Raw genomic sequence first — 23,693 nt, 5'->3', positions numbered from 1 at the left:
TGAAGAACAAAGAAAAGTAAAACGATTGTATTCATTTCCCTTTTGATGTGTACCATAAATGTAGCACTCCGTAAAGCAGACTCAAGAGAAATTGTTGTTTCAAAGGCACAGCTCTTTCAAAAAGACTGGCACATAAAGTTATCCTGGGTGTCCTTGTTTCAGTCCTTAGGTCTCCGGTCCACAAATGACTTGTAAATGAGCCCAAAGCGGACTCTTGTGACATCACCAAGGGCATCTCAGTCTTCTTTATGAACACATCCATTGGGCCTGCCTGATGTTGTTTGGGCTCACCTGCTTCTCCCGGCCATCGTGTGCTGCAACCCCCCTGCTGACAGGTATTTCCTCTTGGTGTAAGCTACTGATTTGTGCATTGGTGTCTTTTCTAATTTTTTTGTTGTTCGGTTGGTTTCACGGTGATAGGAAAATGTTCATTTATATTAGTCAACACTGGCAGAGTAAAAAAGAATTAACTGGAAGATTTGCACGTGTTGGTATCAAAAAGCTTGTATTAAGCCAAGGTTTCCCCATGTAATCACGGTGTGGCAAAGCTGTCATCTCTATACACTTAGTAAAACAGAAAGCTTCAGCACTCTTTAGGCAGGCTTATGGAATGATGTGTTAATCTGCTCCCATTAACAAGACAGCAAATTCCCAGTTGATTACCCAATTCAAATTAAGCACATGTAATCTCCCTGTGACACTCACAATGGTGTTAGTGTAATGCATAGAGAGAGAGGTGGGATGAAGTCAGTGTGCTCAGGAGTGATCAGCTTCCAACATTAATGTCATTTAGGCGCTCTGAATTTTAATATGGGTCATTATCACCCAGCTCTTGTAATCACTGCTTTAAAGACAGCGTTCCTTAATTGTCACTCTCCCACACACTACACAAGGAGTTCTGGCCATGTTACAGGTTTTCCAGTTTGTGGCAGGATGGAGGAGTCCCATCAGAGTCCACCATGGACGTGTACTTTATAGGCTATGGTGGCAGCCTGAAAGATGAAAGTCTCTTCAGACCAAAATGTGAGAGACAAAACATGGCATAACACAAAAGCCATGTGAAAGGTTGTTGTAAAATGTCCACAGGAGGACAGAGAATGCAGTAAGCAGACAGCATGGTTTAACAGCACCTGACATTAGCTCTCACACATTACTTCCCTGTTTCTGTTTTATAACCCCAATGCACCTCCTGATGTCCATTTGGCTTGCCCAGTTCCCACCTCACAAGTGTATTTCATCCATGCTTTAAAAAATATCATAGTCCTGGTGAACATCTCAGAGCCCTCACAGAGCTCTTCTGCTCCCATTGCTCTTTGAGGGCATATTTAAAACCTCATAACTTTTTTCCTTTGCCAGTTTATAGGCCAAGGTAAAGATAAAGAAGATAAAGTAAGAACCTGTCCCAAACCAGTGAAAAAATTAAACTCAGTTTGTGCCTTTGATATTTAGGGTTTGATGTTCTGTTTCTAAAGGATTTTTCTGGGACAGAAAATTATTTGTGATCTCTGTGATTGTTCAAGCTCTTCAGTAGTGGTATTAAGATTAAAAATAATTGGCTCTTAGATACTGCTTTTATCAGTAGATCTCTGAATGCTTTACTAGGGAATTAAACTTCGGTAATAATTACAAACTCAGTGCTTCTCTGACTGGGATTAAGAATCAGGTAGCCTATTTTCACATATGTTATCCATAACTCAAATAGTACAGTTTCATTAAAGTGTATTTTCCAATAACCACACAAAATAATTAGAAAGAAGTGAGAGGCTCTGGAAAAAAAAAATTCCTTGCATTCTTCCCTCATACCCTACAGCATACACTGAAGCTGCACCACAGCTCTTTTTTGGAGGTATATTTTAGAGACATTCCACAGAATGGATGAAATGTCTGAGACCACTCTACGCTTTAAGCCTCCACATGGTAAAATGGAAGTAGTGATCAGTGTACTTAAAGGCCTTGCATGCTATGGATCGTCTCAGATTGCAGAGCCACTGAATCACAGAACTGCAGGGCTTAGAAGGGTCCGCTAGAGATCAGCAAGTCCACGTAGCTTTCCAGATGGGTCTTGAGTATCTCCACAGAACTAGACTCCACAGCCTGTGGAGCCTGTGCCAGTGCTCTGACACCCTTAACATGAGGGGCTCTGGGTGTCAGTGCTCTGACACTCATAACATCTGTAGTTCCTAATGTTAGTACAGAACTATGTTCAAGTTTTAGGCCATTACTCCTTGTCCTATGGCTATGAATCACTGAGCAGAGCCTGGCCTCATCTCTTTGCCTCCCATCTCCCTTTGGATACTTAGAAACATTTATCAGATTTGCTCTCAGTCTTCTTTTCCTCAGGCTGAACAGACTCATGTTAGTCAGCCTTACCTCATACAGGAGATGCTCCAGGCACTTTATCATCTTTGTTGCCCTCTCCTGGACTCCTGCCAGGAGATCTCTGTCTTTTTTGAACTGAGGAGCCCAGAACCAGACACAGTATTCTAAACATGACCTCACCAGGGCAGAGTAGAGGGGGAGGATCACCTCCCTTCACCGACTGGCCATGTTCTTTTCAATGCACCCCAGGTTATCATTGGCATTCTTGGTCAGAAGACATGCTGCTCGCTCGTGGCCAACCTGTTGTCCACCAGGACACCCAGGTCTTTCTCTGCAGAGCTCCTCTCCAGCAAGTTATTCCCTAACCTGTACTGATGCATGTGGTTTTTCCTCCCCATGTTCAAGACTCTACACTTGCTCTTGTCAAACCCTGTCAGGATCCTCCCTGTCCAACTCTCTAGTCTGTGCAGGTCTTGTTGAATGGTAGCACAGCTTTCTGGTGTGTATGAAGTAGCTTAAGTAAAAACACCTGGACTGGAGTTTGTGCTGCTTCTTTCCACCCTTTTTGTTCCCCAAGTTAATACTTACATCTCTTTTTGGTACTGACACTATGTCCTTATGCCCGTCAGTCTGTAATTCCCTGAACAAGAGAAGGACCACCAGTGGTGAGGGGAAGTGGCTGCCTTTTGTATTCCTCACACCGCTTGCAAAGGACACAGGAAACAGTGATAAGCCAAACCTGGCCAGAGGTGAAGTTGTTTGGGCCTCTTTCTTTTGCCTTGCTGGTTCTCTCCAGACCCATGGACAAAGCAGCCCCAGCCCCATATAGGAGGGCCAGGTTTTATGACTCACCACAATAAATGATGAATATCACTGCCCCAGTTCATGGGCTTGTGTTCTGATTGGGTTTGTGGGCTGAGTTCAGCCACCCAACAGCAGCAGAAAGCAATTTAATCACATCCTGACAAGTGGTTTGTCAGAAAACCAGCCATGTTCTCTTTTCCCCTGTGAGTTTCTCCACAGTCCAGCAGTGTCTCAGCACAGCCCCAACCCTCATTCCCAGTGCTTAGGATTTATAGGATCATGTCTCAGCAGTACTATTGACCAATGGGCTGGTGGTAAATAAATTTTTCCATATGGTAGATGAAACAGACTGGTCTGTGATGTTGAAGGGCACACTACATGCAAAGATATGGGCACAGAGAATTTTTAGTAGCTTACTTTCACAAACAAATAATATTTCCAAGCCATTCTATGATTTTACGTTTAGAAGCTACCGTCATTCACCTTGCTGAGGACTGGAAACCATATTGCAGGGACTGTATGTCAAAGTGCAGTCAGTGGGACACTTGCATTTTTGGCTTACCACCAACTGCTAGGCAAAGAAATATGTTTTTTTATCAAATTAGAGAACATTAGAAGAAAGAAAGGATATTAGGAAATATCTATTAAGATGTTCCAGCAAGCCAATCTGAGCATCACTCTGGGATAGCGATAAGCCTTTTGCCTCTTTGATGCTAATGAAAAAGCTGACGATACTAAGTGGCTTAGCAGCAGCCCAGTCTTCTGCCATGACTGAGTGAGGCCTCAGTCTTCTGTATCAAGAACTATCTCTGTACCACAAAAATCATCTTTAATCTCTTTATAGACAGACACTTTTCCCTTTCCTAATACAGCTAAGCTGCCTGCATTTAAGATCAGTGCTGCCGAAGGATGGGTTTCTATTTTCCCAAGCTACCCCTGTGTTCATGTCCTCCAAAACAATAGCTTCATTGTGTGGCTACGTGACTACATGGTATACACTTACAGTGCTCAAGAGTTGTACCCTCAGAGGTGCCTGTTGTGTGGTTGAGGCTCTGCAGGAATTCAGTGGTAGAGTCATTCAAATCTGTATAAAAGGAGAAACATGATTAAATTATTGTAACAGCCTCTATTCAGCTGCTTCATTAGGCTTAAGTGGGGCTATTTTATGTCATTCACTTTTTCCTGATGCAAACAACAAATGCGGTTAACAGAGATACCTGAAAGCCTTTAGTATAATTGCTGGTTTATAGATCAAAGAAAAAAAATCCCACTGTTTAAATGATGTAGAACAGTAGACAGAGCCAGGAAAATCTTGCTCTCTCATGAGGTGCTGGCTTAAGCACTCATATATACGTATATATATAGCAGATTATTTTTAATACACGTGTATGTGTGCATATATACACACACTGTATCTATGTATATTTTCATACATAGGCATTATAAATCCCTACCTGCTATATATATGTGTATGCATGCACTCAAGCATGTATGAATGCCCAATTACAATCAGAAAAAAATCAATTCATTTTTAGGGCACTCCAAAAAATTTCACTAAGGGTTTTTTTTAATGTTAATTCAATTTAAATTTCCTTTTTGCCTTGCTTATCAGTTATTAAATTCTACAGGGATAAGCACGGCAGACCTGTCATTTAGGAAAGGCAAAAATAAAAAAGGAAAAGAAAAAAAAAAGAGGACATGGAAATCTCATAACACAGTGCTCTATACGGCATGCCAACGAATGCTGCGTATGATTATTTACATAATGGTCTCTGTTACAGCCTCAGAGGATTTAACTAATAGCAGTAATCCCTGCTATAGGAGCCTGGTGGCCCTGGGGGGAGACATGCTGAAACTCATTGCTGTGCATCAGCAGGTGCTCCAATGCCTTATGTGCCCTGAAACTGTTCTCAGTTGTAGCTCCATTGCTGAGGACCGTCCAGGGCTGCAGCTCTGCTGCCTGCCAGGCAGGGTGTAGCTATGGGGAAGAGGGAGAATAGAGCTGCTCGCAAATGGAACTTCCCTCTTTTAATGAAACTGCAACAAGCAAGCTGTGAAAGAGCGGGATCATGAAGCATGAGGTGCTGTCACAAGGTTTGGGCTGAAATGCACGGTTGTGGGTTATATACTGGTAAAGAAGCACCATTGTGCTGCCAACAATATATTCCAGGAAAAGGAAAGTGGCTGTTTTATTTGCGCTTCAGCCAGAAGAGGTCTGCCATACAATTACAATGGCACACAGATGGGTTCTGCCTGTCCTGAAAGCACAAACCAAGATGTTAAGAAAGAAGTTAATTTCTGGCGTTCTGCTGCTAAACAGAGGTTTTCTGAAGAGAAAGATCTGTGAAAAAAAATGTCAACCCCCACCTTTTTTTTTCATTCATTAGTCCTTAATGAGGCTGTTTTCCAGTGCTCTATTAGCCAGCCTTTATAGCCCCACATTAGCTCATGATTTCATTGCTGCTCCATGATTTTATTTAGCTTCTCCAGTAATTTATTTCATCCATATACTACCCCCAGTACTCTCTGCATTTGCCTAGCAACTCTCCTTATTTTAATATTATTAAATTAAATACGTTTAATAAACACAGTATACTCAAATGTTTTTCGTTTCTCTCTCATTGCTGCAAATCCTCAATGGATTGGAAGACTCAAGTCTTTGTTTTCTAACTGAGTGAAGTTCAGCAGGGGAATGCTTCTGTGGAGCATTAAAATGCTAGTACAGGTTATACCACCCAGTGTTTGGTCTCTGCTTGGACACAGCTTTGCCGTGTTTAGTAATTATTTTTAGATGGCAATGTGATGACTATCAGGCAGCAACTGAACAGAAGCACAGCAGATGTCATGTGCTTAGCAAAAGCATTTCAGGCTGAGGGCCACATGAATTTGAGTACCTGTTACTGCATCTTTTGCAAGAGACTCCTGATTAATACAGATATGCAAACCAACACTAAGTTCGTACCACACTTGCACTTTGCAGCACCTGTAATTTTATCTTCATAACTCCCCTGCTACAGTCCAATCAGGCAAAGATGTATCATCTACTCACATGCTGTTGTCTTGTTCTCTCTGAACACTGTGGTGCTGATACAGCTTCTTGTCTCTAGGGTAGAAATCAAAGAATCATAGAATGGCCTGGGTTGAAAAGGACTACAGTGCTCATCCAGTTCCAACCCCCTGCTGTGTGCAGGATCACCAACCACCAGACCAGGTTGCCCAGAGTCGCATCCAGCCTGACCTTGAATGCCTCCAGGGATGGGGCATCCACAGCCTCCTTTGGGCAACCTGTTCCAGTGCATCACCACCCTCTGGGTGAAAAACTTCCTCCTAATCTCTAACCTAAACCTCCCCTGTCTCAGTTTAAAACTATTCCCCCCTTGTACTATCACTGTCCACCCTTTGTAAATAGTCATTCCCCCTCCTGTTTATATGCTCCCTTCAAGTACTGGAAGGACACAATGAGGTCTCCCTAGAGCCTTCTCTTCTCCAAGCTAAACAGGCCCAGTTCCCTCAACCTTTCTTTATAGGAAAGATGCTCCAGCCCTCTGATCACCTTAGTGGCCTCCTCTGGACTTGTTCCAAGAGCTCTGCATCTTTCTTGCGCTGAGGGTCCCAGGCCTGGACTCAGTACTTCAGGTGGGGCATCACAAGAGCTGAGTAGACAGGGACAATCACCTCCCTCTCCCTGCTGGTCACTTCTCTTTTAATGCAGCTCAGAACATAACCTCTCCTGTTGAAAAACACACATGCTTGCAATAATTGTTGAGAATCCCATCGCTTGCTCTTTATATTTTTCCTCTTCCTTCCCTAGAGATATAAATCCCTAGTAAACTACTACCTGAGATTTTGTCTTCCCTCAGGCACCACCACAGAAAGCTGTGTCTGGTTTTAAAGGTCTGTCACATGCTTGAGATGCAAGAAGAGCATAGTGAAATGGATGAATTAATTTCAGGGCATTAAAGCCTGCATTTTTGGGTTTCAGCTGAAACTCAAAACGACGAGCATTTTGGCTCTTTTCAACGTGGTATCAACTGACTGCAATAAACAAACACATGTAAATCTGAATTTAGACAGGGTTTTACCTGCTCTAATGGGACGAGACCATTTTCCCAACTAACAAAGAGAAGTTTTGAGGAAGTTAGCACAGAGGGTTCACACCTGTGATGTCTGGTGCTATCAACCTATTTAACGTTTCCTTTAATCTTCCTTTGAAGCAGTAAGTATTCTAGAGCAGAATATTTATCTGATAATCAAACACAGACAGATGGTTGTTAGCAAGCAGACTTCTATTTGCCCATGAGGATTATTTCACATTTACTAAAAAAAGACCATCTTTCCTAACACCTGTCTCATTTTTGGAGAAGTACCATTTCGCTATCTGAACAAACCCGAGAAAGTGAAATACAGCTTTATCTTAGCCTGGGCATCTCTGGACTCGGAGATCAAGCCGTGAATTTAAGGGCCCTGGTTTTGCCTCCCCTTCTCCTCTCACCTATTTCTGTGCATTGTTCCCTTGTATTAATTCCCAGCTGTCTCTTGGTTTTCATTTAAAATCTTGCAGACTAACAAGAGCTGAAACAACACCCTTCCTTACAGGCTTGGATTTAGCAAGCTCAGCTACAGCCCAAAGGGTCTGACCAAGAGGGCCATAGTGGCACTGGTGTGGGAACCAAGAGTGAGCCAGAGACGTGCAGCATTAACCCACGGTCAACAAAGTGCTTCTGCCACGTGTCTAGGGTGCTGGTTAGAAGGCAGCTGTCCCTGGGGCTATTTATAGCAGAGAAATAGCTCAGCTCTGCCTTGCACTATGACTTTGACATTGTATCTCCTCAGACACTGATGATATACAGCTAATGGAGAGAGGGCCTCTCTATTTGCATTGTGTATTTATAGTCTTAGGCAATTTATAGGCAAAATTATTCTTCCTTAGTGACCCACTGGCAGCCAGGTGTCTGCTTTAGGAATTGAGGAAGGCAGACCAAGAAGAACCAGGATTTAATTTCAGCGCCACTGCAATTTGTGTTCATGTCATGATATGTGTATACACACATACACAGATATATGCACACAAATATATCCCCTGCATTCCCCAGGGCTTTAAGGGATTCAGCTCCCAAACAGCACTATGCTGGGTTGGAATCAAGTCTTTTGCTCAGTTTCTTATGCCAGTACTATGACACATTGCCAACTGCATTGCTCATCCATGTTTGGGTAAAAATGGCTGTAGCATAACAGAGATTTCTTTAAGTGAATTTTACAGGGTGGAATTGTATGGGTGAAGTAGGACATTCAATACCTCACAGGCTCATGAAAGTCAGCCTGTTGCAATCCATTTTGTTTGGAGAACAAGGCTGCTGTAAGTACTGCAGACTATATTCACTCTTGGCATTGCCACTGCGCTGCTATGGAGGGGAAGGCAATGTTCAGCGCTGTCATACTGCATTGCCTCTTCCTTGTGCTGCCCATGCTGCCATTTTGCATGTGCTGTTTGTCTCCAGAATGAGAGACTCTCATCTTTTTATTCGCAGTGAAGTGACAGGTAAATCATTTTAGCCTAATTCATTACCCTGTGTCACACAAGAGGGAGCCAAGCTTGCTCAACTGGCGGAATTCAGAGAGCTGGAAGATGTAGCCTGGTCCTCTAGAGAAACAAAGATTAAACAGTATCCCTTTTAGTCGATAGAGTGTTTAAAAAATATAATGAATAAATCATAAAAAGCCTCAAATGGGTATAGATCAAAGGGCTTGCGGCAGGCACTGGCTAAACAAGAACTTTGTGGCAGGAGCCTACTGTCAGGGTTGCAGGTTAAATGCTCAAAACACACCCCATAAATTCAGCGGGCGATCAGTGACAGTTAAGGTTATTAAAGCAGACCCTTTCACATGAGTTGGCTGTGCATTCCTGATTTCTGTTTTTAAGCATAGAGTTCAGTTTAACGGCTGTGAGGTTGATTACGTACATGCTGGTGGTGCTCCTAAGCCTAGTCAGAGCCTTTCCAAAAGCGGGCCTGGGAACACACCACGGCTGTGCAGGTCTGGGTGCTCTCGAACTCTTGTGGCTTTTCCTCTCAGCTGCAGAAAAGAGTTTAATGCGATTATCCATATCTTTCCTCTAGTAAAGCAGCATCACTTACCCCATAATTAATGAATGGGGACAATTTGCTACTGTCAGGTCAAATTAAAAAAAAAAGGGGGGGGGGGGATTTAAAATTCTTTTCTGTCACAGACACTTCACCATCATAATAGGATAAATTTATTGGTAGATTTATAGGGTTTCTATCCCATTTTATAAAAAGTGTAAGAACAACATTTGATATTCAGCAAGCCATTTTACATGCTGTCCTAGTGTGACAGAGCTTTAGCAAGATTTGTGTTAGCTCTCTTGCTAAATGATTTCACAGCTCACAAATTCCCATCCAAAAGCACTATAGGTACGACCAGTGCAGCGCATGCTGACCTCTCACTGGTATGCCTCTGGCTCTGTGTACATGGCATTTAAGTACAGGTCAAACAGAGATCATACCTCTTCTGAATGAGTAATAAGGAAGGCTTTTAAAATTCTTCCTCACCTGAGGTAGTCATGACAGCTGATGGAAGTACTGAATTTCCAAGGTCTACAACAAATCAAACACCTTTACTAAGAGCGAAAAATGTATTTATCTGTATATTTAAAAAAGAGGATCATTCAAGGGCTTAAAAGAGAGAGAATACATCACACTTAATTCCAAGTAATCTTCCAGTGCACAACCCAGCCAGGTGGTCTGGCAAGAAACAAGAAGCAAATGAAGTAACAGGGCTATGCAATCCCTTGGGAAGGTTTTGGGGCTAAAGGGTCTGAAGCCTCTGGAACCTCCAGTATGTACCTCACCTAAAGAGAAGCAGTGAGCTACCTGGTTTCAACCCATACAAACAGATGTGTCTGATCAGCATGCAGGTTGAAATAGCATATATGACCTGGTGGTGAGACCCCTTCATGGGTCCATCCATGAGGCATCCTGCAGGCTGCAAGTCTGATAGGAAATGTAAAGATGCTGCATTGAAAAGTGCTTACTGAGTCCTCAAAGAAGTGCAGAGAAATAGCTTGGTTCCTTATAATCCTAGGGCTGTTCACCAGCCAGCCAAACACAGCAGAGATATTGTCCTTCCCAAGCAGCATCTACATCCCAAGTAAGAAGAAGCTCATGTAGAAAAATATACTTCTTCCCTTGCCATTTATCCACAGCATTTCTCTGATATGCTCACATGACCCACTGCTGAAACATAGCTGTATCATGGACAGTACAAAGCCTGCTACCCAAGGAAAGCCATCTCCAAAGGACTTCCCCTGAGGTGTAGGGAAAACAGGTCATTTATCTGCAATAAGTTGAAAATAAGATGAACTTGTGGAGACAGAACATAGATTTGCCAAATTTACACAAATTAAGAAACATTCAGTCAGTTCCTAAATTAGGTAGAAGCATTGAGGATGTTGGTTGTTTCCTTAAGCAGAATGTTGAACCATTAGTAGGGATGTTGTTTTTAATTACCAACTCAGTGCTGGAAGAGCTATATTCAAATGCCAGCTGAAGCATCAGGAATAATGAAGTGCTCCTCAAGGCTAAGGCTTAGTTAGGTTTGGGTTTAGCTATGATAGATTACATCACCAGACTCTCTCTTTGTTGTATTTGCTCTCAAGTCATAGCAGCAGAAAAGGATACCTTCCTATGCAAACAGAAGGATGCCTTACTATTGCAAGATCATTTCCCTAATAGCTTTAAAAATTATAGATGCACCCTTAATATAACCCAAGTTATTTTGTTTTCTAATTTTTTCTACCTGCTGAAGCCAATGTGGTAAAAGCTTGGGATAAGGCTTCATTAGAGGTATATATATTTTTGGAGGGAGGAGGGGGGGAAGAAGATGAAAGTAGTTCTTAAAAGAAGTGAGGGTTTGCTTAAAATCAAAACAAAACAAAACAAAAGGCTGTAAGTTTAGTTTGGGGTTTGTGTCACACTGTGCATTAGTATGGCACCTTCACAGAACGCAGCCAAGAATGTCACATCTAAAGACATTAACATTTTTATACAGAGTGGAGCTATCTTAGTATAGCCCACAGGCAAGAATGTGGACTTCTTTAATTGATGACTCTCTCATTTGAGTACATTTCTACTAAACTGCAAATTGTGTGAAATGAGTCATTTTGGAGAAAAATGATCATTTATCTTCCATCCCTCTGAAGCCATATTTCAAAGGGACTGAGCTTTGGTTTTCAAAACAGTCTTTGCTGAGAAACACACTGATAGGTGTATCCACAGCCAAAAGTGAATACAGGTGCAAGTAGCTACCAGTTTACTTGGTGTACCTAAAAAGACTGCTCAGAGTCCAGCAGTTCAATGATATTGTTAATGTGCAAAGAGCATATACATTAGAAGAAAAGAAAGAAAGGTTTAACTGTGCATCTACACCTGAATATGAGGCAGGCACAAGAGGGTGCTAAAGGAAGTCAGTCTGCGCTTCTTGCCAGCCACACTGCAGGATTACTCACTGAGTAACACATAATGTTCTTGACACTTCAGACGTGTCTTACCTATGAAAAACTCACCAAAGGAAACAAATATTTCTTGTGATGAAATACTCTGTATTTCATTCTGAAGGAAGGAAAACAGACATACACACAACAACATCATATGTACCTGGTGTGTCCCTTGTACCATCAAGCACAGATCTGATGATAGCAACCTTCACCATCTTGTGAGTCTTTTTGTTCAATAGATATTTCAGGAGAAGAAAAAAACCAAACAAATAAAAACACAAAGCAAACCTGCAAATCCCTTTCATCTCACTTTAAGCTATAAATTAGAATGGTGCTAAATGCTGTTACTGAAAAGCAAGCTCATATGGCTGAAAGTTTCTTAGCTGAGATGCTGTCCAAAGTGGTAACCCAGGTGGACATCTACATGCTGCCATTGGCAGGAGTGGTTTAGCAACCAATGCTTTTGCTGTTAATCATTTCTATGGTTCTGTCATTGACCTGTTCATGAGTTTTATTACCTCCAGGCTGCTCTGTCAGGTTTTTCTTGGTCCATGTAGCACACACTGCTTGGCTTGGGAAACACCTTTCTCACTATGCAGCTCATGTTAGGCTGGAGGGCAGTAAAAGCCAATTGTTAGCCTCCAGCATTTCTCACTTGTCTGCCACTGCTGACTTCCAACATCCACAACAGACAAAGCCTCTCTGACAAACTTAATTACTTACCATCCTGCTTGGCAAGGAAGCATTTCCTTCCTCTTGATTGTATTTTTTCTCCTGCCATATTTCTGATTGGAGTCATAACTGAAGGAAAGTCAAGGGTCACCCTCATCACTACCCGCGGCCAGGCTGAATAGTGGGCTTCCATATCCTTCAGTTCAATACCTCAGGGACAAACACCCATATGGAGAAACATTAGCACTAGTAATGGTCACAGCACAGGGCCAAGAATGAGACACTTCCTCATTGCCATGCAACTCCTACCTTGGTTAGTTGGACAAGGAGATAAATCCCATGAAAAAGGCTGCCCAGCACACTGATAACACTGAATACACAAAATCAGATACCTTTCTAGAGAGCATCATATGTAAGAGGCTTCTGGGAGTCACAAGAAATTACATGCTTTGGATGCAGTAGTTCTGGTCATATGCCAATTGCTCTAAAAATCTGTGTTTGTACTCACCTTACTTTCTCCTTAAGCAATAGAAGGGAAGGACTGGAGAGATTCAAAATCAAGGCTGGATGAAGAGATGCATACTAGAAGGGTGGGAGATCTTTTTTTCAATTGGATGTTCCCAATTACATTTACTTAGCAGTTTATGATACTAAGCAAAATTGCTTTTTCCCTCTAAACAAAGACATTCATACTATTACTCATGCAGCACAAAGACCTTTGCACTCACAACTGAAGGAAGTGGTATACACTTTTAGCTGAAAGCAAGTTTGATAAATTGCAGGCAGCACAAGCCAATCATTCAGCATGGAGACTGGAAATATCCAACAGAAACTCTGTATTGGTAAATAGTCACTGAACTCATAACGTAATTGCTTTCTCCCCTTTTCATTAATCTCTTGTTGTTCAACTATTTTTAGTTCGGAATATTTTTATAGATGTTTACTTTGAAGAAATAGACATCTGCTATCCAAAATAGATTTAAACCTGACAATAAAGTGTAGAAAACAGAAAGAAAAGAGTGAATGTTTGTCTGGAGGTGAAGAATGGACAAACACTCTCAAAAGATTTCCTATCATCTGGCCCCATGATAACAACACCCCTTTGCTTTGCTTAGCAGGGCAGCGCAAACAAGGTGTCCTACACCACAAGTGAAAGGAAGCCACCAGGAAAATTACAGTGGTTTTGCAGAACTGCCTGAGCATGCCTTGTCTGAAAAGGCATGGATATGGGACAATACAAGGCTCTGCCTGTCAGCAGACATCTTTCTGAGGAGAAATTTCTTAATTTGGGATGCTTGTAGCTTCAACCTGGATGGGGGCAATTGGAAGCAAAGCATCATAACAAGAGCAGCTTGTTAGTCAGTCTTAAGGTCTACAGATATGTTTTGTGCTAAGTACAGCCAGCACCGTACAATAGACTTTCTGTTTAGGTTTTGCTGTTATGAAGCAGATGATAAAAGAAATTCTCTACAGTATACACATAAGTGTTCAGCACTAAATAGGGATCCTCAAACTTGGATCTAGTCACTCCATTGACATTTGGTTACTCCAGCTGCATTGTGCTAGTAGTGTGATACATTATGCCTGGTGAGACCATCACTTTCTCACTGACACTGTAGGTAACTAGGGAACAATCCAAATCTCCAGCTGTGAGTCAGAGTTGCACCGAATCCACTTGAGCTAGATGGCAAGAACTCAGAGGAACTGTTGCCCAAAATGAATGTTCCAGGGGGATCTCTCAATCAGTCCTCATTTCTACAATGCTGAAGCTCACCTCAGAGTCAGAGATGAAACACTGCCAAGTTTTACTAGAAAATGCAGCTGGTAGTTACAACCAAAATACTGTTCCTTGCCAAAAGCCAGGATTGGTGATATGTTATTCCTCACAGCCCCAGTTATGGTGGCAAATGATCTGCTCAATCTCCCAGAGCTTTCAGGCTCTCACTATGAAAAAGTGTTTCCCAATATCTAACCTAAATCTTTCTTGCAGTCTAAATCTTCTGCTTCAGGAGTCTATATGTATGCCTCAAAAAGGCTATTCCATTCACCTTTTGCTGTAACCTTTCACAGAGGTGAAGAATCATAGCCTAAAGAAGAAAAGTCTGAGAAGACCAAAGGAGATCAGTTTTAATTCTTTCCCCAACAGATTTTGTTTAGATCCCTCATTTTTCATAATTAGCGATAATGGTTAATGTGGTCCAAGGTGTTCCCTATCAACTTTTCTGAGCTTGCCGGTTTCTTCACACTGTCTGCAATCCAAAATGGCAATGAGAACATTTCCTTGGAAACTTTCTACAATTGGAACATCGCCATTAAAATGTTGTAAGTTTTTACTTGAAACTTAAAATAAAACATAAGTTTTCTGACCTAGTAGTTTCTATGTCCTAATGTGACAGATATTATTGCAAAAGAGGAATGGTTGACTTTTAGGAAAGAAACAGTGGCATTTTCTGACTAGCTGTCTGTAAACCATGTATAATTGAGGCCCAAGGAAAGGACCACCCACAAATGATTTGTATTTTCTGTCTTGCTTGCTCCTCAAAAGCTGACTAGCTACATTGTCCCTGGTTCCTTACCTTTCCTTCCCTGTGCAATATTATTCCCTTAGATAAACATCATGATTTCCATTGTTTCATTTTTGTTTTTAAAAAAATCACACATACCTTGAGTAAATAGCTGCTTCCTAACCTAAAAATAAATAACTGAACACAATGCTAAAGCTCTAAAATTTTCACCATGTCTCTTCATAGACCTCCAGCCACCTGCATGAACACTGACCACTCACAGCCTCTCCATCCTGTACTGGAGCCTTCCCTGGGCTAATGCAAGGTCAGACATTACCACCCCGGGGAGAATCCCTCAGCTAGCTCCCATTTGTGCTCACAGGAGCAGCATACTGCTATTGGAACAGGAATTGCTCAGAAGCAGGGATGTGAGTCGCGGACAGCAGCTAAGCAACTTGCAGCTGCTGTGCAAGCTCACCGTTTGCAAGGTGCCAGCCAAGCCTTCCTATAGGCCAGTAGAAATTGCAGGGTAGGCTGGAAAGCAAACCAAAACATATTAATGAAATGGGTACTGAAGGTCACGGTAACAACTGCTAATGAGACTTAATGGCCTTGTTTTGTAAAAAGAGTGCAAATTAAATCCTATACACACCCACATATCTGGCAAGATAAAAGCATGCACGCTCCAATTTGAGGTCAAAGAAGGTGTTTGGAAGCATACATCAGCAGCTACTACCACAGTATCTATGATGCATTTCCCTACCTTTCCAGTTATGCCTGGGTATCTTTATTAAAGCTAGCTAAAACCATTCTGCTATCGCAGCTGACAGCAGGTCATCAGTTCCACCTATTGGTTCCTCCAGGTGTTTGCCTATCAAAACCATCTGCCAAAGCTTTAGCCATTGCCCGCTGTCCCTCAAAATGTCTGTTGATAGTGAGTAACCAACTTCACACGTTCTATTATCTAGGCCATTGTATGATCAGTGTCACACCACAGACACTTCCTGCTTGACCAAGAAGCCCAAACTTCACCTTTGTGTCAAAGCAGCACATTTCTGATGATCACAAGGAATGGAATATGTGTTTTTATTATTTTATTTTGTTTGCGCAATATTTCTGTTCCAGGCAGAGCTGACTGTATAGATACAAGCTATCAGGCACCATAAGCCTTTATTTTCCTGGCATTTCTGATTTAGCCATTGGTTTGCTGCTATGTTGAATGTTAAGTAAGAACTGCTGTAACTGTGGTAAGAACACGTCTCAAAAGCCTTGAATAAATCATGTTTCTGTCCCTCTCTGAGCCTTAAAATTGGGCTGGAAAAAAGTGAAGACCCTGAATTACTGAAGAGATCTGCAGTTCTTTCACTTTCCAACATAAATCTCATATAATTCTCCACCATTAATATAATTTGCTTTTCTTCTTTTTTACTAACCCTGCTAACCCACACAGGGTCACTCACCTTAGTTCTTTACTTTTCTCCCTGAGGTAATGAGTTCAAGTTTCACTGACATTTTTTTACAGCTAATCCACCTAGGAATCTTTCTCCCTCTTCTTCTAATTTCCACTTTTCTACCTAGTGTTACTGACTGGTTATACCTGGATTGACTTATTGGTGTGGCTTAACCCAGCAGGCAGCTAAACTCCACACAGCCTATTGATCGCTCCCTCTCCTCCCAGCAGAATGGGGGAGAGAACTGGGGAAAAAAAAGAAGTAAAACTTGTTGAGATAGAGAGTTGAGATAGAAAGTATTTACTGAGACAGAAAAGGGAGAGGGAAATAATAGTAATGATAATTATATATACAAAAGAAATGATGCACGATGTAGAAGCTCACCACCTACTGACTAGCCAGTCTCCAAGCAATGCTGCCCTCCCTGACCAACCCCCCTCAGTTTTATAGTTTTTTCCACATGATGTCATATGGCATGGAATATCCCTTTGTCCAGTTTAGATCAGCTTTTCTGGTTCTGTTCTCTCTAAGCTCCCTGTGCCCCCCAGCCCTCCTAATTGGCAAGACAGCATAAAGACCTGAGAAACTAGAACATCCTTGGTTCTGCACAGCACTGCTTAGCAGCAACTAAAGCATTGGTGTGTTATCAAGATTGTTTTTCTCCTAAAGCCAAAACTTAGCATTACATCAGATGCTGAAGAATATCACCCTATAGGAATCACCTATGTTGTCTCTGCTGTGTTCATGCTGCCCAGCTCATGGGATCCTTGCACTTGTTCTTCCCCAGCTCCTGTTTTACCAATGAATGGGCTGAGATTCAATGAAGGGGCTTGGAACATACAACTACATTACCTCTGGGATCTGGGCTCTGTCAGTCCAAGGTCTGAGAAGGCCACCTCAGCATCCATCTCTCTCAGCATCCAGCTCTATCGGAGGGCTGCTCCAGCAAGCCCTATGCTCAGAGCACTGCTAGAGGCTAATAGCCCAACACCACTGTCAGAGACCAGCCAGCAGTTTCCAGGAGCATCACAGGATGGCCAGAGAAACCCAACAGCAAAGGCTATGGTTTCTGTCTCTTGTTTGTGTCTCTACCCTCTTGTACTAAGAAGCTGATGGGAGTGCACACACAGTCACACGTGACACAGTAATTCAGAGAATAAGCCAAATAAAGCAACCGCTTTGTTTGAATGATGCTCAAACCAAGGCAAAGAGAATCAGCAGGGGCAGAGGACAGGGAGAGTTCAAATGTCTTAGTATACTTGAATGATTACCAGGTAACATTTGTAGCTGCTTGACAAATGTTGATTTTTTTTATAAGTAGAAGTTGTGTTTGACTCATGCATACGCAAGAGGAAATCTCAGATAGTTAACTTCTATTTTTATTTCTCTTGCATCAGTGACTGACAGCTCCAAGACAGAGGTTTACTTTTTCTCTGCTTTTCCCTGTTGAATCTTCCTTTGCATCCTGAGCATTAACCTTGCATTACTGTGCCATCTCTGAGCCACGGGCTTCCTCAAATAAGCAACTACAGTCAAAGTATGGTCGATAGTCCCGCTGTTTGACACCCATTCACTTTAGAAGGATTGGACATTTGTTTTTCAGACACACTGGTATATAAGCAGAAATTATAGCCTTGGCAAGAAAACCTCTTGCCATCATCAATGATTTTGATGGCAAAAAAATGTTATTCAGACCCAAGTAGTCTCTCCACCCATAGAGTGCACTGCCATTCCCATACACCTCAGGATAGGAGGACTGCTTGGTTATAGGTTTTTCTTTCTTTCCATTTTACTCCTGTGACATTTCACATACATAAGACGTGAAGACCAAACACTCCCTCCTATTTTTGTGGACCAGCACTACTCCCAGCATGAAAATATTGAGGAATAACAAGGAGGAAATGTACTTAAACATCTACAACACCTATTTTTCCCAAATACATTGTCTTTTTATGATGAAATCACTCAGAACTTCAAAACTTCATCATTTTACCAATAAACTAGGGAGCAAATAGCTGTGTCTTGTAAGTCCTGGCCCTTGCAACAGATAGAGCTTTCTTACTACAGAATCCTGAAAGTCATGCTGGATATCTCCTACTCATGAAACAAAGCAGAAATACCAAGACAATCTTTGCTTTGTACTTGTAAGTAGTTATAAGGGCCAGAAGTCACATCTTCTAACTGCCTGTGTGCCAGTCACCTTGAGATAGGGATCTGTCACACATCATAGACAGCTGTGCCTTGGTACATACTTGCAAGCTGTCCTCTGAATGACTCCTGGTGACCTACGTGCATTATTGTGCTGACCTTTCATGTTGTTGTTTGTTTGCTTTTTTCCTTGCTCTGCTGCTTGATTTTGTAGAGTGACCTTGTTGCACTAAATCATGTTAAGGGCAAACACATTCCCTATGAAAATGTTAAAGAGCTTTAAAATTCGGAATTCACTGTAAAGAGATCTGAATAGGTAATGACCTAAGACGGAAGGCTGAGAAACCTATCGTGTCTGAAAGTCTCCTTAAAGAAAAACTCCAACAATTACAAGTCATCAGTGACAACACACAGAAACTTAAGGGCAAAGCTCAAGCACTCTGCTTGCTGGTATTTATATTGAAGTTAATGCTAGAAGGTTAAGACTTACAGTAAACTGCTCATAGTTTTTATGTTAGTGGTTAAATACAAGGGCTGCTCTGAAAGAAATGTCTCCTATATTATTATGTTGGCTCATGACATCAGAGGTGGATGCTGGTGGTATGGCAGTAGATGTTGAATCTTCTCACCAATATTCTGTTACATTTTGTTGCTGTGTGACAGATGGCAGCAGAGTGGCAGTCTGACTGAATGGCATCTGACATGGAAGTGTGTATGAAAGTGTGTCTCTGAATTTCTCCATGCAGAAGAAACTACACCCATTGACATTCACAGATGCTCGCTGAATGTTTACAGAGACCAAATAGTGCATGTGAGCACAGTGAGGTAGTGGGTGGAGTGGGTGGTGAGTTTCAGCAGCTTTTTCTTTTCCTTTTTTTTAATTAAAGCCTAATATCTCACTAACCTATGCAGCGACTGTATTTTCCAGAGATAGTAGAGCTTCACTACAGCAAAACTCCCTGAGAAATCCCATGCAGAGAATATTTGAGTTGTTGTATTTGTTAAATTCTTTGGCACTTTCCACAGACCTGCTCTACATGCTCTCTTGAAAAAAATTAAAAGCAATTATGAAAGGATTTTCCCTGTTTGTATTTCTTTTATCAGCTATTGTTTGTGGTATATGTGTTGCAAAACCACCTCTAAGCCTTTTTCATTATAATCGTGCTTTAACACAATTGATAGCTTTTGTTTAACAGATTCTGCAGGACACAGTAACATCTAAGTTTCTATTTCTCTCTGCAAAAATACCCTGTATGTTCTTCTGTAATTTGTACCTGAGATGAAATAATATTCATACTTAACACTGTCCATTTCAAAGCATAATTGGACTGGTTTCATGAGGTCATGTTCTTAAAGCATGGAATTTCTGAAGTCTGGTTTAACTGCACTTCCTTTATGTAATGCTGCTCTTCTTTTATCATGGCAACAATATTAACAACAACCAAAAAGCCCAAGAAGGAAAATCAGAAACACGGTGTTCATTATGATTCAGGAACTAATGCTGACTGGTCTTCTGATGAAGGAACAGGGTTTTTAATTAGAAGAGTAGTTTTTCACCACTATCCATAGACACATTTGTTAACGAAAGCCCTGCATCCATATCCAGATGCAATTTCATTAATCTAACTCATGACCTTACCAAAATTCACATAAACCTTTGCTGAACTGCTGGACCAAGGCATTTCCTTTTGAAGCTGATCTTCAATTTTTCTCATATGATTTTTTTTCCACTGCAATAAATCTCCACATCAATCTCGCACCCCTCTATTTTCTTTTCTCTGCAGACTTTCTTTGCATCAGTTAAGGTGTTCAGCATGTCAGATGGGTTAAGATCAACTCCATTTTTCAGTGTAAGTGGTCCTTTTTTATTCTCAAACCTGCCTTCCCCCAGGAGCAGAGCTTCTCACTCTTTACTGTGGTGTCTATTTTTAAAAGTATCTCAGCACCTCCTACCCTCCCCCCCCTACTCCTTCAGGGCTCAAAACCACCTGTGGGAGGTCAGAAGTGATGCATCCAGCAGAGCGCATCCGTGATCCAGAAGTCAGATCTGTCTGCACCCCCACATCTTAGCAGGAAGAGTGGTGGTACAGTCATGCAATGGTTTGAGTGCCTGGGCAGATGTTAAGATCTCTCGCCAGCTCCTATGCTGCAGCCTGCATGGACGCTCCTGAACTTTGCTCTCCTGGTAGTTCTGGCTTGTGGTCTGAGGCAGAATAGATAAAGTGCTGGATTCACTTTGCTCTGACACAGCTGGGAGCTATACTTTACTGATAATGACTGCCCATCTCCATTCCACTCACAGGCTGCATTAAAGCTTTTTGCCTTCTTTTGAGTGGGCAAGGTTCATTGCAAAAGCCCCGATTACTTTAAAATGAAAAGCATCAAGAGGTGCACTGTAAACTGACTTTTTTTAGCTGTCTCCAGCAAATGTTATCAGTAACACATAATGCAGTGGCTAAAAAATCCACAGTGCTGCAGATATGAACAGCAACTGCACATATTTGACAAATGTAGACCACATTTACAGCATCAAACATGCCAGCATCAAACAAGGGTGAAGGAAGATCGGCACTTGATTATCACTATTATCATATTAGGGAAGGGATGGAGAAAAACTGCATGAAGGATGGAACTCCACCTATGGGCACTTCTCCCCTCTGCTACCTCTAACATTCCTTGCACACACCCTGCTCTCAGCCCTTGAAAGTGTGCTGGGTACAGTCCCATGCAGCAGCAGCAGGTGAGCATGCTAGGCTCTGAACCAAACTCTGAAACTCTGAACCAAAACCTTGCCAAGTTTGTTGCATCAGTTTAATCTTTCTCAGCTTGCTAACAGAAACCCGGGCTGGAAAGAAGCTTCTAGGGTCATTAAATCCAGTCCCTCTTGAGCACAGACACATCTTTGCCCAGTTCAGCCAACATCTCTGCCCAGCTCCATCTCTTATCAATTCAGACACTTTGCCCTCACTGCTCCTCAGCTGAGAAAACCGTTGTTTAATATGTAGCCAAATTCACTCATGCCCTACTTAAAACCATTTGCACCTTTACAGGCATGTTTAAATATCAACCCTGTTCACATTCTCCCCTAGGGCTTACTTAATGTTGTTTTACAGCTTCCTTTTATTCTGAGGAAAGAAGCCAAGTTTCTGGCCCTGTGGTGTCCTAAATGATGTTCTGCTTTGCAAAGTCCGGTTCTCAATCTCACCCAGACAATGGTGTTTTCTCTTCCTAGTTCTCAGTGCAGCATATACATAGCAGAGGCACCACGTTGTTTGGAAAGCTGATGGCTTTGATCCCACCACACCTCTGACCACACGCCCAGTCTTATCTCCACCATGCTCCTCCAAAATGCAAACGTAGACACTGTCCACCTGACCACTGTTTGTGCATTCCAGTCTTACTTCATATTCCTCCAAAAAAAGTAAGGTTTCCTAATCATGAGCTGGTTAACAGCTAACGAGAGCCTGAGACAGCATTCAGTGACACCCTTGCAAATCTCAAACAAACCACTGACACTGACCAACAAAATGTTGCCTATACCGGTTCTCCTTCCTCTTTCCCCTTTTATGAAAAAGAAATGCATTTTTTGTGTGTGTGTATGACCACTTACCTTCTGCCTCGATGAAAAGTTGGACTTTTGCAGCCTTTGTCCTATATGGGTAAGTAGCAAAACTGCATTCGTACTGCCTGCGAAGGAAGGTAGTAATATTTCACAAGTGTGGAGCCCACTGGTTGCATTCAGATGAGAAGTCTGGGCCAGGAGAACACAAGGTCTTTTTCATGTCCCTGTGGCAGCACTTCCTGCAAGGACACAGAACAGCTGTAATGAGTCTGAAGAAATTCAAAGTAATGGATGCCGAAATTGGTGTGATGGACAGATATTTCAGACAGCTCGTTGCTACTGGTCTTGGACCACTGTGCCTGTGCTTTGTAGATGTACTGTGGTTTGGGGAAGGTGCACTTCAGGGTCACATCAGTGCCTGGAAAAGTGTGGACCACTTCTGTATGTATAATGATGTCTCTGAGTTGGCCTTAAAAACAAATGGAAGAGTTTTCAGCACGGTAAAAGTTCAAGCAAAGCTTTCTCCTAAACTGCCTTTAACATGATTTGGTGCCTTAGCCCCAGATAACTCTGAAGGTGCTGTGCTCGTGCCTACAACCACAACAACCCCCTTTCAGTGAGAAAATTTAGAGCTGAGAGATACTGCAGATCCCTGCTCCTGTGCTGCTTCAGCAGAAAGCTGTTTTTTCACCTCCGTGTTGTTAAATAGCTCCTGCATGGCCTGAAGCAGTACCCACCTCAGCGTCAACATGAGCAACCCCAGTATGAATGGGTTCTTCCTGAATTAACTTCACAGAACATGTTGGCAGTCCTCAGTGTCCCCTGTAAAGGAGTAATGGGTCAGTGAAATGAAGGGGCTTTCAACTTGAGCCTCCACTACTTGTTTGCTGCTGCCCTGATATGTCCCCTTACTGCTCCTGCTTGACTGGGAGCCACTTGGGGCACCCACAGCTCCCCTTCGACAGGGAAACAAGTAAGAGCATGTGTGCCCTGGTGGCGCAGCAGTAGAATTGCCGCTTGCAACACCAGAGGGCCCAGGTTCGAATCCCCCCTGTGGCGCAAGGGGGAGAAGTGCCGCTGTGCTACACAGAGGGCTCGAATCCCGGGAGTTGGACTCGATGATCTCTAAGGTACAAACTTTCGTCTCCTTTTAACCTCCGTTCATGAACATCTTTTAATTCACTTCCAAGAAGTGGGAAGAGGTAGAAAGGTAAAGACAACTAAGAGCGGATAAGTGCCTGTCTACACTTACCTACATAAAACTGGCTCCACTGGACAAAGGACTATTATAACAAATGCTAACTGGTTTTACTGAAACTTTTGCATTAGCAAATCCTAATTAGCAATGTTTGGATTAGACTAGAAGGCAAGAGATACCCAGCATGTCATCTGTCACTTCATACTGATGTAGTATGTGGTCAAAGGACCGCATAAACAAGGCACAGCAAGAAGTACTTTAATATTTTGTATTAAAATTAAAAAAATTCCATATGAGGAATCAATATTTTATTTTGTATTGTGTATTAGTAGCCTAACACTTTAGGTTATTCAAAGTAGAACTCTCTCAGGCAAAAGGGTTTCTAACTCAATATTTGCAAGTCAAAGCAAATAGTCTGTGCTATATAGATATGTTAACTTCAGTTTGCCAACTCATGTACTGTCCATTAGCTGATATTTGAGCTCCATGTGAAACTACTAAATTTCATTCTCCATTTATTCTC

General features: G+C 42.1%; 1 protein-coding gene across 1 annotated transcript; it reads right to left on the bottom strand.

The window, feature by feature from the left end:
* Nucleotides 1-907: 907 nt before the first annotated feature.
* CD96 (CD96 molecule) lies at nucleotides 908-23,404 on the bottom strand. Its single transcript, XM_072337527.1, is given in 13 exon segments — nucleotides 908-1,009; nucleotides 2,371-2,454; nucleotides 2,908-3,019; nucleotides 3,408-3,497; nucleotides 5,354-5,381; nucleotides 10,939-10,989; nucleotides 11,702-11,841; nucleotides 12,154-12,245; nucleotides 17,917-18,051; nucleotides 19,685-19,821; nucleotides 22,021-22,214; nucleotides 22,216-22,441; nucleotides 23,350-23,404. Coding segments are annotated over 13 exon segments (1,446 nt in total).
* Nucleotides 23,405-23,693: the final 289 nt, after the last annotated feature.

Source organism: Excalfactoria chinensis, chromosome 1, assembly GCF_039878825.1.
Source record: "Excalfactoria chinensis isolate bCotChi1 chromosome 1, bCotChi1.hap2, whole genome shotgun sequence".
Taxonomy (NCBI): Eukaryota; Metazoa; Chordata; class Aves; order Galliformes; family Phasianidae; genus Excalfactoria; species Excalfactoria chinensis.
This window is presented reverse-complemented; position numbering and strand designations above follow the sequence as displayed.